We start from the raw sequence: 13051 nt of genomic DNA on the forward strand, positions 1-13051 counted from the left end.
CATAGTACTGTACATGTAGAGCAACCATACTACTGTACATGTAGAGCAACCATACTACTGTACATGTAGAGCAACCATAGTACCGTACAGCCGGTCTTCTAAAGAATCCACGTGAGGCCAAGTGACTGCATATCCTCATGCTGCATTTACATGGCTGTGCACAGGGTGTCTCTTTTAAAATATAGATGTGACTGTGTCTCATCATGTTATCCACCCCCAGTTACCCCCACTGTTTTCCACTAATAATATTAATGTTAAAAAAACTTTTTTGTACCAAATTTTGATATCTTGGCCGGACAGAGAAGATGACATTTGTAGAATACTATCTTTATTACTGTCCTTATTCTCTGTGGAGAATGTCACCCACTCAACACACACTGAAGTTATTTCTAGCTTCCTTCCAGTATAAACATGCAGGTTGTTAAGGATTGGAAAAAAATGTAGAACTATTTTCATTATTTTGGATATATTAAAAGCAAACACAAATGGTACAAAAGAAGACATATTTAATCCTTGACACAGGCCCAGCTGGTTCTGCATGTCTGGTGTGCTGTTTGAGTGGGTGCATGAAGACATGTATAACATGTTGGGTCTGTGTCATGGACTATACAGTAACCCACTTCACTATCTGACAGTGTCACATTTAGGTTCAGGGTGTATGGTGTGCATACAATGGTGTGTTGTTATGTGTAAAATTCAGTGTGTGCTGCTGCCTCACGATTGTTCAGAGTGATAACACATGCTTATTGCACATTATAGGCTTGTGGTTACTGGCAAGCACTTCTTAGGAACCAAATATCCTTATGGAGATCACTACATGCTGGGCAATCACCCTGGATTATGGTATTTCTGTTCAATTTGATCTGTAGCTCAATGGCTCCTCTCCTCACTTTTTCCAAGTTTTGTTCTGTAGGCTTCCCTCTCCCACTCCAAAAACAAGTTATTTGAAAATACTTGAATAAAAAATGTACTAAAGGGCATAATATGACAAATGATTAATTGATTGCACACACCTATGGGAGACAATCATATTTCAATAATGAAACAGCAGAGTGATATTCATTCCAGTCTTTGTAGAAGAACTCCACTAATGATAATATTCCCCCGGTTTCATTCCTGACCCAACCAGCAGGTACTTGATGGTTCCTTATACAGGAACCCTATGTCACTTGATTGAATGGCTGAGTTTATGAGTATCTTATTATTTTACAATTAAGCAGGTAGAAGATTAGGTATATAAGTATGATAGTTTATGCGTTATATTGTTTTCATGTTTGTCATGGGAAGCATGAGATGTCTGCCTGATCAGGCCCTGTCACATCTGTTGAAGCTCAGATTAGAAATTTAATCTGATGATCAAATCTCTAAATTGGTGACCTGCCACCTTTTCAAATCCTGTGATTTACAGAGGATATAATTGAGCAGGACAGTCTGTGGCTAATATTTTACTTATTTTCTTAAGTTGTGTGTATTTATTTAGAAATATAATGTAATGTTAGTAATATAAATAACAGCCACACAATCATTGCTATATTTTGTATCAGTAGTGTATAATAATGTGTTCTTAAAATTAAAAAAAAAATATAGTGTTGGTTTAACATGAGATTTTATAGTTTGAGATCACTGTAATAGAAATATTTTGGAAGTGCAAATAGTACATTGCCACACTGGCAGGAAAATTATAGAGAATGCTGCCATGGATTGGCCCAGCAATACCTTCTGGTGAAGAGTCTCTGACATAGTATAAACCTTTATTTGACTACACAAGGTCTGTATAACAACACATGGGAGTATATTTACTGAACTGTGGGTTTGAAAAAGTAGAGATGTTGCCTATAGCAACCAATCAGAATCTAGTTATCATTTGCGTTGTACATTCTACAGAATGACAGCTAGAATCTGATTGGTTGCTATAGGCAACATCTCCAATTTTTCAAACCCACAGTTTAGTGAATCTATAGTCTTTGGAGAGAAGAAAATCATGAACGCTAGAGACAAAGTGGCTTGCTATTGCCAGACGTTTCAGATTTCTAAAAGTTTCAGGTAAATATCTTGTTACTGTAATTTGGTATAACAATGAAATGTTTGTGACACTGTTCTACATTTAAAATACAATATAGTTTCCAAGGTGAACTCACAATAGCAGAAGGTTCTCTAGAGGCCTAGGGTGTAACTTGCTTGTTACTTAGCCATTTAATCATTTATTTCGTTACGTATTCTCTTATGCAGAGTTGTATTTTTGTGTCTCAGAGTTTAGTGACAGCACAGAAGCTCTGAAAACCAAGATGTCAGAATTAAGACTGTATTGTGATATCTTAGTTCAGCAAGTGAACAAAACAAAAGACACATCTATTATTAGTACCTCTGAACCCCAGGTATGTACATTTGAGCCACAATATATAGTTTTATTGTATGCGTGTTTTTACAAGTGTTATTATCACGCATTAAAACTACAAAGTGAATGAAGATTTATGCCTGCTTTTCATAACTCGACTAATTAAAGCTTATGGCAGTGGTGGACAGGCATTGTTAATAAGTAACCACTGCATTCACAATTGCTCATAAACCTGTGACTCATGGATAACCCCATTTCTATTTGTAGAAATTCTATGCAAGTCACTTTACCAGTACCACAGCTTTAATGAGAGGTGGGTTATATGCCATTCAGTTGCTAAAGGCATTTAAAATTGAGTGTGAATATGTTTGTGTTTTTATGTATGTATTCTAAAACACTGATCTGCGTTAGACACTGAGGGGTGGATTTATTTAAACTTCTAAAAATCAAAAGCGGAGGCGATTCTAGCTGCCATTTATCTAATGTATTCTAGAAATTGATAACTAGAATCTGGTTGCTATGGGCAACAGCTTCATTTTTACTTTTTAGAAGGTTCTATAAATCTTCCCCTGAAACTTGTTGGTTCTAAGGTATAATATCTTTTTTTTTTTTATGTGAAGGCTCCTGGGCTAAAATATGTATACACTGCCCCAACCTTCTTTTGCAAGGGGCGTTAAAATGACAGGCCCTTAAATACAACGCTGAATAAACATTATTTATGTTTATAGCGGTACTACCTTGTAGATACATTTTACTAACCCTTACCCTAGCCAGAGACCAGTTATGGTGAGTGTGGCTTATGATGGGTCCTTCCTCTTTCACTCCACTTCCGCCACCAATCTAATGTGTCGAACAGAGTTGATTTGCTCGCTCGTCTATTAAGCTAGAGTATTATTATTATTATTATCATTTATTTGTTAGGCGCCACAAGGTTTCCGCAGCGCCGTACATTATACAAACAGGAGACCATACAGGGTGACATAGTACAGAGCAATAAACACAAAGTACCAATACTTCAGAACTCCGGGCAGACATATGAGCGAAGAAGAACAGGTATGGAGACAGGAGGGGAGAGGGGCCCTGCTCATACGAGCTCACATCCTAAGGGATAGTAGCCTAATAAAATGTATCTACTGGATGGTAGTGCAGCTTTACTGTTTGCTGTGATGTAACTTAGTGACAGAACCACATTAGTAAAATACCTTTTTACAAATAAATATAGGAAAGGTGATGTTATTAATCTTTTTATATGTTTGCTATTCTCATAGGACAAACTTGATATGGGAGCACTTTTGAAATCTACATGCAATACTTTCCTGAAAACCCTGGAAGAATGTATGCAGATTGCAAACAGCACCTTCACATCTCACCCTACCCATGCTACACCCCCCGGATCTCCCCACCTCTCCATCCTGAGACCCAGCAAGGTACACAGCCTGCCAACACTGATCACATCTGTATTAATTGCAGTCTGCTTGTTTAATCAGACACTATAGTGGGCATATATTTTCAGGAAATGTATTGAGATAAAAAGCCGGGCATGGTTCCCCTGGCTAAAAGCTGTCCTTGACAGTCTCAAAACCTGCATGTTGGATATGGGCAGATCCAGCGCTTCAGAAGTTATATTTGTTTCTAAGCTATGGTTTCTTGTTTGTTTGACTCTTAAAATGTATTTTTGTTTCAGGTACGCCGATCTACTATGTCTGGTCATATTTCAGCACACAAGTAAGTGTACATAAGAGTATCAATTTACTAGCATAACACAACCTACTTACGGATTCTGTCTCTCATTTATGTGGTCAGTTGTTCAGAAGATACGTTATGTTTCCATAATTTACACTGCAGCTCCTCACCAAAAAACCCCCAAAAAACTGTTTATCTTGACCTGTATGGTGGGCCGCAATATCTGAAATAAGAACATAAATGACTTTTAATACAAACACATAATGATAACATATTTTCTCCTTCATCCTATCTGGGGGACACTGCTACCATGGGATTGTAGCTGGGGAGTGTGGAGTTGGCACTTAACTAGTTAATCTTTGGCTGCTGACAGACTCCTCCCCTCTGCAACCCCCTGTAGCTAGTCAGTGTAGTCTAAGTGCCCAAGGAGTTGGGCTGACTTTTATTTGCTGCTGTTTATTTATTTTTATAAGCCATTTTTTACTGTGTTAGAGGTAGGAAGAAGATAGGAAGGCTGGGACTGCAAGGCTGCATTACTTGCAGGAGCTGCAGCGCTGTCAGCTAGTGAGAGTGGCGGCTCTCACAGAAACCGCATATCTTCTTTGGGGGGGGGGGGGGGGCACACTGTTTTTTAAATTTATTTAGTTACTGTATTGTCCGCTGGCTGTTTGGGGCCATTGGGACCGACAGTAGCACTGGGTTAATGTGTTTGGGGGGAAAGTTTTGGTTGACACCATTGTGGTGTCAACAGTATAAATGCTGACATAATCACCGTCGCCATATCGTACCCAGGCCATGCGTTGAGCACAGGCGAGTGTAGAGTGCTCTATAAACTGCAGCTAGCACAATTAGAGCCATAGGATGTTATAAAGGTGTATTTTGTGTTAGCCAATATTTCCTTATATAACAGACTTGAAATAAAGATATTTATTCTACATGAGGAAAACCCTACCCTGAGAGAAATAATAAAAGTATAATGCTGTTCTTGATGAGATGGATGCTCCCGAAGCTAATAACTGGCTTGATCGTAGAGGTCATTAACAGGTTAAACTGGTAATGCCATGCTTGCATTTTGCTAGTTTTCATAGTAATTTTGGCGACAGGTGGCACTGATCTTGTTAATAAATTACATAGCACTGAACTTGGTTGACAAATCAATGTGGCAATTTATCCTATAAATGAAATGCGCAGAATAACCTCTGTACATATATTTTCTTAATCTTCTTTATAACTCTAGGAAGATGGAACTAAACAACAATTGTGAGAATGGCTCTATAAAAAAGGAGAGCAATCATCGTGACCATTCCGTTATTGACAATATCCGGGTCCTCGGTATGGAAATATCAGAGACGGCCTCTGTGGCTTCCCAGGAAAATGACCTAAGAGGTAAAGAATTATGTTATATATTTATATAATTGTACTCCTAGTGACCAGTAGATAACAAAATATGTTTAACATTTTAGTACACTTTGGACTGCACTCACACCCAACAATGCTTTGGGAAGAGCGAAGCCAATTCCATGACTAGAAAACTGATAAATAAATTTAAAAAAGAAAAGTTAAATAATAAAAAGTGTTGTAAATTAGTTTCATAAGTTACTCCCATCACATATATATCTGTTCTCCACGCCACCAGACCCTGTCATCCAGGCGCGGGCTGCAAGGGGGGCACACAGGTGGCCGCATCACATGAAAAGGCATGCGGCCGCGTCATTGATGACGCGGCCGCATCCCCTGTCATGTGATGAGGCCGCCTGTGCGCTGACACGGCAGCATCTGATGTCATCAGATGCGGCCGCGGGGGAAAGCATAGTATTTTTCAGCCGGGGGGCGGCCGGCTGGCCTACCCCCCCGGCCCTAATAGCGGCCTGACCGAGGGGCCGATGCCCCCCGGGCCAGCCCGCCCCTGCTGTCACCAGAAGTGATTGAATGTAATATTTGAAGTACAGGATTAGACATATCTTTTGATGAAGCAGTAGCCCTGTACACTGAGACCATTCTTTTTTTATCTTTTAAGCTTTAACATGATACACTTGGCTTTTGACCCCATTCTGCATTAAAACTACTACAGGGATATTATATTTTCTAGCATTCCACAATGATCACAATCTCTACACAAGTTGTACAGAAGATATAGCATGTGATAAATGATGCATAGTATACAACTGATTCTAAATATGTATATTACACAAGTAATATGGATAGATGTAGAAAGTAGAACATACTCTTGCACTTGGTGGGTAGTGGTGTCATCACTTCTATTTTGAGATGTCATGTTACTTATTTTAGAAGGGTTAAACCACAAATTAAAACTTGGGTATTATAAGAATATACCTTAGACTTGCATGGGCCTGTATAAAATCACTCAGATTGCAACCTTTTACCATTATATTGTCACAAGAATACTCTGGACTTCTAACATCCTTATATTTTACAGTATTGGGAACATTATTGGCTACATATAATAAATGTACTACACATCCTATCTGTTTTCATTTCTTTTCCATCAACTCAACTTTTCATCTGCTTAACTCCTCTCCTTCATTCCTCATCTGCTTTGTACTTACGGCGCTAAGATTATTATAAAACACTCCAAATTACTGTAAAACACAATGTCTAATATAAATTCCAGAAATAATTATAAATACACCTCCACTTTAATGTAATTGTTGCCTGTCCTGAAATCTTCTCCCCCGTGTAACAGCCTGCTCCCTGCCTATGGACCATCGCACTGCCCTATTTGTGGTGCTGATCTTGTCTTTTCTCCAAGATTGAATGTCTGTGACACTGGGATAGCAAACTGTGGACTATAAATTTATTATAGTTTGTTTATATAACGCAGCTATGTACAGAGAATATTGCTTTAACATCAGTCCCTGCCGCATTGGAGCTTACAATCTAAATTTCCTACCACACTCCGAGCTAGGGTTAATTTTGTCAGAAGCCAATTAGCCTACCAGTATGTATTTGGAGAGTGGGTGGAAACTGACACCCACAGAATCATGGGAGAACATAAGAACTCCACACAATACCTCATCTCCTTCTGACCTCTCCATCACTGTCGACAACACCTCTATCTCCCCTGTCCCCCAACTTCGTTGCCTTGGTGTCATCCTCGACTCCTCTCTCTCCTTTGGCCCCCACATCCTTTCTTGCTAAATCCTGCCGCTTCCAGCTGCGTAACATCGCTCGCATCCGGCCCTTTCTCTCCCAAGATGCCACCAAATGCCTTATCCACTCTCTGATCATCTCCCGCCTGGACTACTGCAACCTCCTCCTCACTGGCCTCCCCCACTCTCATCTCGATCCCCTTCGATCTGTTCTTAACGCTGCCGCTAGGCTTATTTTCCTTTCTTGCCACTCCTCTTCTGTCTCCCTCCTCTACCTAGCCCTTCACTGGCTCCCATTCCCCTACAGAATCCTCTTTAAGCTCCTCACACTCACCTACAAGGCCCTCGCCAACTCCACTGCGCCCTTCATCTCCACCCTCCTCTCTATTCATGCTCCATCCCACCCTCTCCGTTCTGCCTCTGACTATCGCCTCTCTTCCCCCCTTATAACCTCCTCCCACGCGCGTATCCAAGACTTCGCCCGCGCTGCCCCCCTCCACTGGAACAAGCTCCCTCCCTCCATCAGAACTTCCCCTAATCTGTCCAGTTTCAAATGGGCCCTAAAAACCCACCTTTTTCTTAAAGCCTTTCTGTCTCCCACTTAACTTCCTACCTTATCTTCTGCCTCCGTCCCCCTACTCTCCCTCTCTCCCCTGCATCTCTCTGTCTGTCCACCCCTCCCCTTAGATTGTACGCTCCTCTGAGCAGGGCCATCTCTCCTCCTGTTTCCACCACTTCTAACTCTGCTCTCCAGCTACTTAGCCCTCCTCCTCGAGGGTCCTCCACCCCACGTCCACTCTCGCTCCCCCCTCCCCCCTGGGGGTCTCCCTGTCTTCCGCGCCCTCCTACTTGGGCCCCGTCGTTTGCGGATCCCCCCCCCCCTTCCCCGCCCTCTCTAGCTGTGCATTGAGCTTACTGAGTTGCTGTGCTTACTGTTAACTGTAATGTGCTGTCTCCCATTGTATTGTAATTTGTTTGTCTCTGTACGGCGCTGCGGACGCCTTGTGGCGCCTTATAAATAAAAATTAATAATAATAACAATAGTGCCCTGGACGGAGGTGAACTCGTGACACAGTGCTATGAGTCAGCAATGCTAACCACTGTGTCACCACACTGCTCAGAGAGGTCATTTGCCCACTGGGCTATTGTTGTGTTTACAGATTAGGGATGGAGTGAAGAGATGGACAGAACTTTTTTCAGTACAGCTATTAGCTGTGGAGATTTCCTTTCTATACAATGTAGACCTCATTGACTCATAGAAGCTGCCACGTAGCAACTTCCTAACTAGGCATCAGGAAAGAAAATAAGGATAGCTATGATTAATCTGCAGCTGCTAGCTAACGATGGGTTGCTAATTTGCACAGGTAGTTTTTCTGAATGCGACTTGTTGAGCTATGTAATAGGTTACCTACATCTACTTGCCCCAGCCCAAATGTTGTCAGCGCTCTCCTGGCTATGGAGCACTTCAGGTTATGTATTTACACATATTTTGCTTGAATAATCCTTTTGAAACATTTTTATGATTTTTTTTTTTTGTTAGTTTTGTGTTTTTGTTCCAATTTACCTTTTTAAGTTACATTTGTAAAATCCTTCTTGCAGGCTCTGCGGACGTTGCAGATATAATTTCCCCACATACAGAGAGCTCGGATGTCTATGACCTACAAGATGGGGGGACAGGCACACGTGCAGATTTACATGCAGTAACTGAGACGATGCAGCAAGATGAAGGAGGAGGGAATGTGAATGAAAATGGAAGGGACAAAGCTGAAGATCTCCCTGAAACGTTTTTCAGCACAATGAGTCACAGGTATTGTTAAAGGGCTCTTGCATTTTAACATCTAATTTTTATTTATTTTTTAACATATTTTTTGGTTGTCTTATATAAAACCTGTTGAATATTGCATGTTGGTGTAATGTAGGAGCTATTGAAGGCTTTCTATATCCAGCCAGGGAAACAGTGGTGTCATGTAGGAGCTATTGAAGGCTTTCTATATCCAGCCAGGGAAACAGTGGTGTCATGTAGGAGCTATTGAAGGCTTGCTATATCCAGCCAGGGAAACAGTGGTGTCATGTAGGAGCTATTGAAGGCTTTCTATATCCAGCCAGGGAAACAGTGGTGTTATGTAGAAGCTATTGAAGGCTTTCTATATCCAGCCAGGGAAACGGTGGTGTCATGTAGAAGCTATTGAAGGCTTTCTGTATACAGCCAGGGAAACAGTGGTGTTATGTAGGAGCTATCGAAAGCTCTATTTCCAGGCAGGAAAACAGTGGTGTCACATTGGCGATATTGAATGCTTTCTATTTCCAGCTAGGGTAACAGTGGTGTCATGTGTGTGCTTTCAGCACTTAATTTTTGGAAACCTCATGGTGTACCGTTTTACGAAAGTGCATAAAGATCATTGGTAGCGATTTTTGTCTACATTTCAAAAACTTGTTTAAGGATTATTTATTTCCAAAAAGGAGTATAGCGTTCTCACTCTTGTTGGAGCTGCAGTAGTTTATTTTGCTGTTTTCTTCTTCTTCAGTCTTAATAAGGAATAGCACTAATTCTCTTTCTGTTGTCTATGTCACACATTGTCTGAATCGTGCTACTATCGTAAATGGAACAAGACATATACAGTGAGGGATAGTTGCAAATCTGTTACTGTATGTTTAATGTGTCTTTAACACAGAATAATAACAATATATACTGTACTAACTCAAAATGCTATTCTTTTAACTTGGATAAAACTCAGTGCCCTTTCTTTAGAAGCATTTAACATAAAACAAATATTTTCTCAGATAGTGATCCTTCAAAAAATTAGATACCTGTGAAAGCTGATCTGTGTTTTATTAGGACCTTGGACTCTCCTTCCTTTATTGGAACTATAGTGATACTGTCACTGTGATGCAGATCTGAGCTACTGTTGTTGCCCCTACACAACATTGCATAGACAATTCTGTGCGTCAGTAATGGGATTGCCAGGAATCGCCTCTAATGGCTTTCTGTTTATACAGTATATTTAGACAGCTTGTTGCACTCACAACAAGGAAGCACACACACCTTCGGGTGAATTATGTTTAAGTTAGTTCACCAAAACTGAAAATATGATAAAACATACCTACACATTTTGGGCAGGGGTGTACAATGCTGTTAAAAATATGAAGGAACCTGGCTGCCTTGGCCCCTGAAGCAGGACTTCTTGAAGCTAGGAGCTGGTCTGACATGATGGTAACAACAGATGTGGAGTGCTTTGTTATTGATTTTTTTTTCTTTTTTTTTTTTTTATCCTTTTTTTTTCCTGATTAGTCAAATGCGTAAAAATACTCTTGAAACTTTGGAGAATGCCTGGGTTTTATAAGGCGTCATAGACGCCTGCACAGCCGTTTGAACGATAACTGAATCCCCCGTATACAGTTTGCTGAAGAAATGAATCATTGGTATCACACAAGCGCTTTGTTTGGGCTCCCATGTGTCCTAATTTTCCCAGGACGATCCCCTTTTTCTCCTCCCAATTCCAGCTACAGTCTGTGATTTGCTGAAACTAAAACTTTTTATTCAACCAATACATCTTTCACCCTTTTAAGCTGATGCGACTCAAAATGCACGATTGAGCTGCAGAAGTAAAGTGTAGGAAAAATACAATTTATGTCTCTCTGCTTCTAGGAATGGAAATTACTGGGTTGGAACGTGTCCTAAATTCACTTAAATGGTCTATTAGATTGTAAACAACAATATATTTCTCAGGGGTCTCACAAGTGACTCTTGGCAACAACAAGGGAGGGGGGTGTGCATAGACATTTTAAAGAAGTGCGATAACTGATTGTGCTAAAGAGAAGACACCATCATGAATCTCAGACTAGCCTGCTCACTGTGACATCAGAGTCACTAGGAAGGGAACTGAACCCTGGTCATGAGATCTATGTACCACTCGCCATCAGTCTAGTTTACTGTGGGTACAGAAACCGATGTAGGCACGTCTTCTTACTGTCCTGCTAATCTTACATCACCATAATGATCATGATTTGCAGTTTGTGTTTTATGATTGTTTTCAAGATTCAGTGATCTTGTATATGAAGATGAAGAGGGCATACCAACAGAATTCTTCCTGGACTCCTGCTATGCCATCGTGCCTGTTCTGGGTACGTGTACAGTCATTACATTTCACATTGAATTTAGTGTTGTATGAATAAAAGTCATATCATTTCCTCTTTGAGAAACAATGGAATTCAAAGAGGGTGGCAGCTGTCCACAGAACATTTAGATCCTTTTAAGATAATAAAGGAAATATTAATACTGTATGACTGCATATTGCAGATCAGTATGCTAAAGCATCACTTACATTTACAGAGTGTCTTTACCATTAAATAATGTTGTCTGTTTAAAGTACAGCCAAATCTAAATACTGAAATGTTCATGTATAAGACATGAAGGGTTGAAAAATATTTTCAAGTTTATCATTTTTATAATTGCACCAATATATATTTTTTTAAAATTTGGCAGGTAAATCATTAGTGATTAGTTCAATAAAGGTTGTTTAGGGTTATGAGTTGTTCTCTGATTTGAAGGTTGTTCATGGGAGAAGTTAGAATTGTTACTTTTTGTTTGTCTCTCTGTAGATAAGCTCGGGTCAACAGTATTTGCACCTGTAAAAATGGATTTTGTTGGTAACATAAAGGTAAGTTATGAATGAATTTAAATGGTTTACCTGGTAGATTTATCAAACCACCTAAAAATGTAAAGTGGAGGTGTCGCCCACAGCAACCAATCAGATTGTATATATCGTTAATCTAGTACATTCTACAGTATGTATTTGAGTACAATTGTTTTAGATTCAAAATGATAGTTTTGACCGTTACCTGCGCCACACTGCCAATGCAACACAAATGAGTTTAGAATCTGCTGCTAGATTGCACCATTTGTGTAAGTTATTGTGCACCATTTATATAAATATTATGCAAAGATCAGTAATATTTTTATATTATTATCTTTTATTTGTTTATTTTATTTTTTGTTTATCGAAGAGCAGAATGTCACTGCAGAAAAGCACACGCTCGGTCCACTTCATTATGTGCAAATGCTCCTATGTATCCACATTGTGCACATCCTCACTCTGCTTTTAGGAACTAACCCTGGGATATCCACCTGCATCTAATTTTGCTGAATTGCGGCTCCAGCAGGAAATGCTTATTGTGGCCCTGTAAAGTCCTGCTGGCTGCCACACTCTTCATTAAATTAAACGCTTTGATGTGTCTCCTAAAATGCTACTTGTTGCAGCTTCGTTCATGTCTTAAATAAACCATGTTAGTTGGGGGCATCAACGCAGTATTTTTATTACCGGTTGTTGGTGTACATATAAATGTACTTGGCTATGTCATATGCACCTGGATGCCAAAAAAAGCCAACTCCTTAAACTTTGGGATGACTTTTGCCCATGTGTAAAAAAAAAAAAAAAAACAACAACCCATAAACCATCCTATTTGTGGAGATGAAAAGGCTCAATATCTCCCAGCAAATCAGAACATTAGCCTGTGAACATGCACTTTCACCTCTTTTGATGACATTTACATATATAATTGAATGTCATTTTTGCATGTGGGTGAATTTTGAGGAGCATATGTGCACATCCATTAATGACTCTTAGTTTGTCTTTCTATAGCATATGTTGCTTATTTCTGTTTCATAACTTTTTAATGCTGGTTATTTTATTTATTTATTTATTTAAAGGAATATTTTATTCGTTTTTTCAACAATAATAATGGTAGAAATGGAGGTACAGTGCTGTTGATTTTGTACACATCAAGAACAATTAAAGAAATGAGCATTTGAATTTGTTTCAATCATACTGCAGTTGGCATTTTATAGTTTGTAGAAAAGATAAAAGTTTCTTCCATTAAATTGTCCAGCGATTCTTTCTTTCAATTTGCTGGTTTTTAACTTCTC

At 39.6% G+C, this 13051-nt stretch overlaps 1 protein-coding gene across 2 annotated transcripts in view; it reads left to right on the forward strand.

The window, feature by feature from the left end:
* PLEKHA8 (pleckstrin homology domain containing A8) overlaps positions 1 to 13051 on the forward strand; it is a 37810-nt gene that overhangs the window by 11715 nt on the left and 13044 nt on the right. For both annotated transcript variants that reach the window (XM_075212295.1, XM_075212294.1), the window contains exons 4-10: positions 2251 to 2375; positions 3604 to 3762; positions 4020 to 4060; positions 5256 to 5404; positions 8728 to 8935; positions 11165 to 11250; positions 11728 to 11786. In XM_075212295.1, the coding sequence (XP_075068396.1) occupies positions 2251 to 2375; positions 3604 to 3762; positions 4020 to 4060; positions 5256 to 5404; positions 8728 to 8935; positions 11165 to 11250; positions 11728 to 11786 (827 nt within the window). The remainder of the gene's footprint in view (positions 1 to 2250; positions 2376 to 3603; positions 3763 to 4019; positions 4061 to 5255; positions 5405 to 8727; positions 8936 to 11164; positions 11251 to 11727; positions 11787 to 13051) is intronic.

This window comes from Mixophyes fleayi, chromosome 5 (assembly GCF_038048845.1).
Source record: "Mixophyes fleayi isolate aMixFle1 chromosome 5, aMixFle1.hap1, whole genome shotgun sequence".
Lineage (NCBI taxonomy): Eukaryota > Metazoa > Chordata > Amphibia > Anura > Limnodynastidae > Mixophyes > Mixophyes fleayi.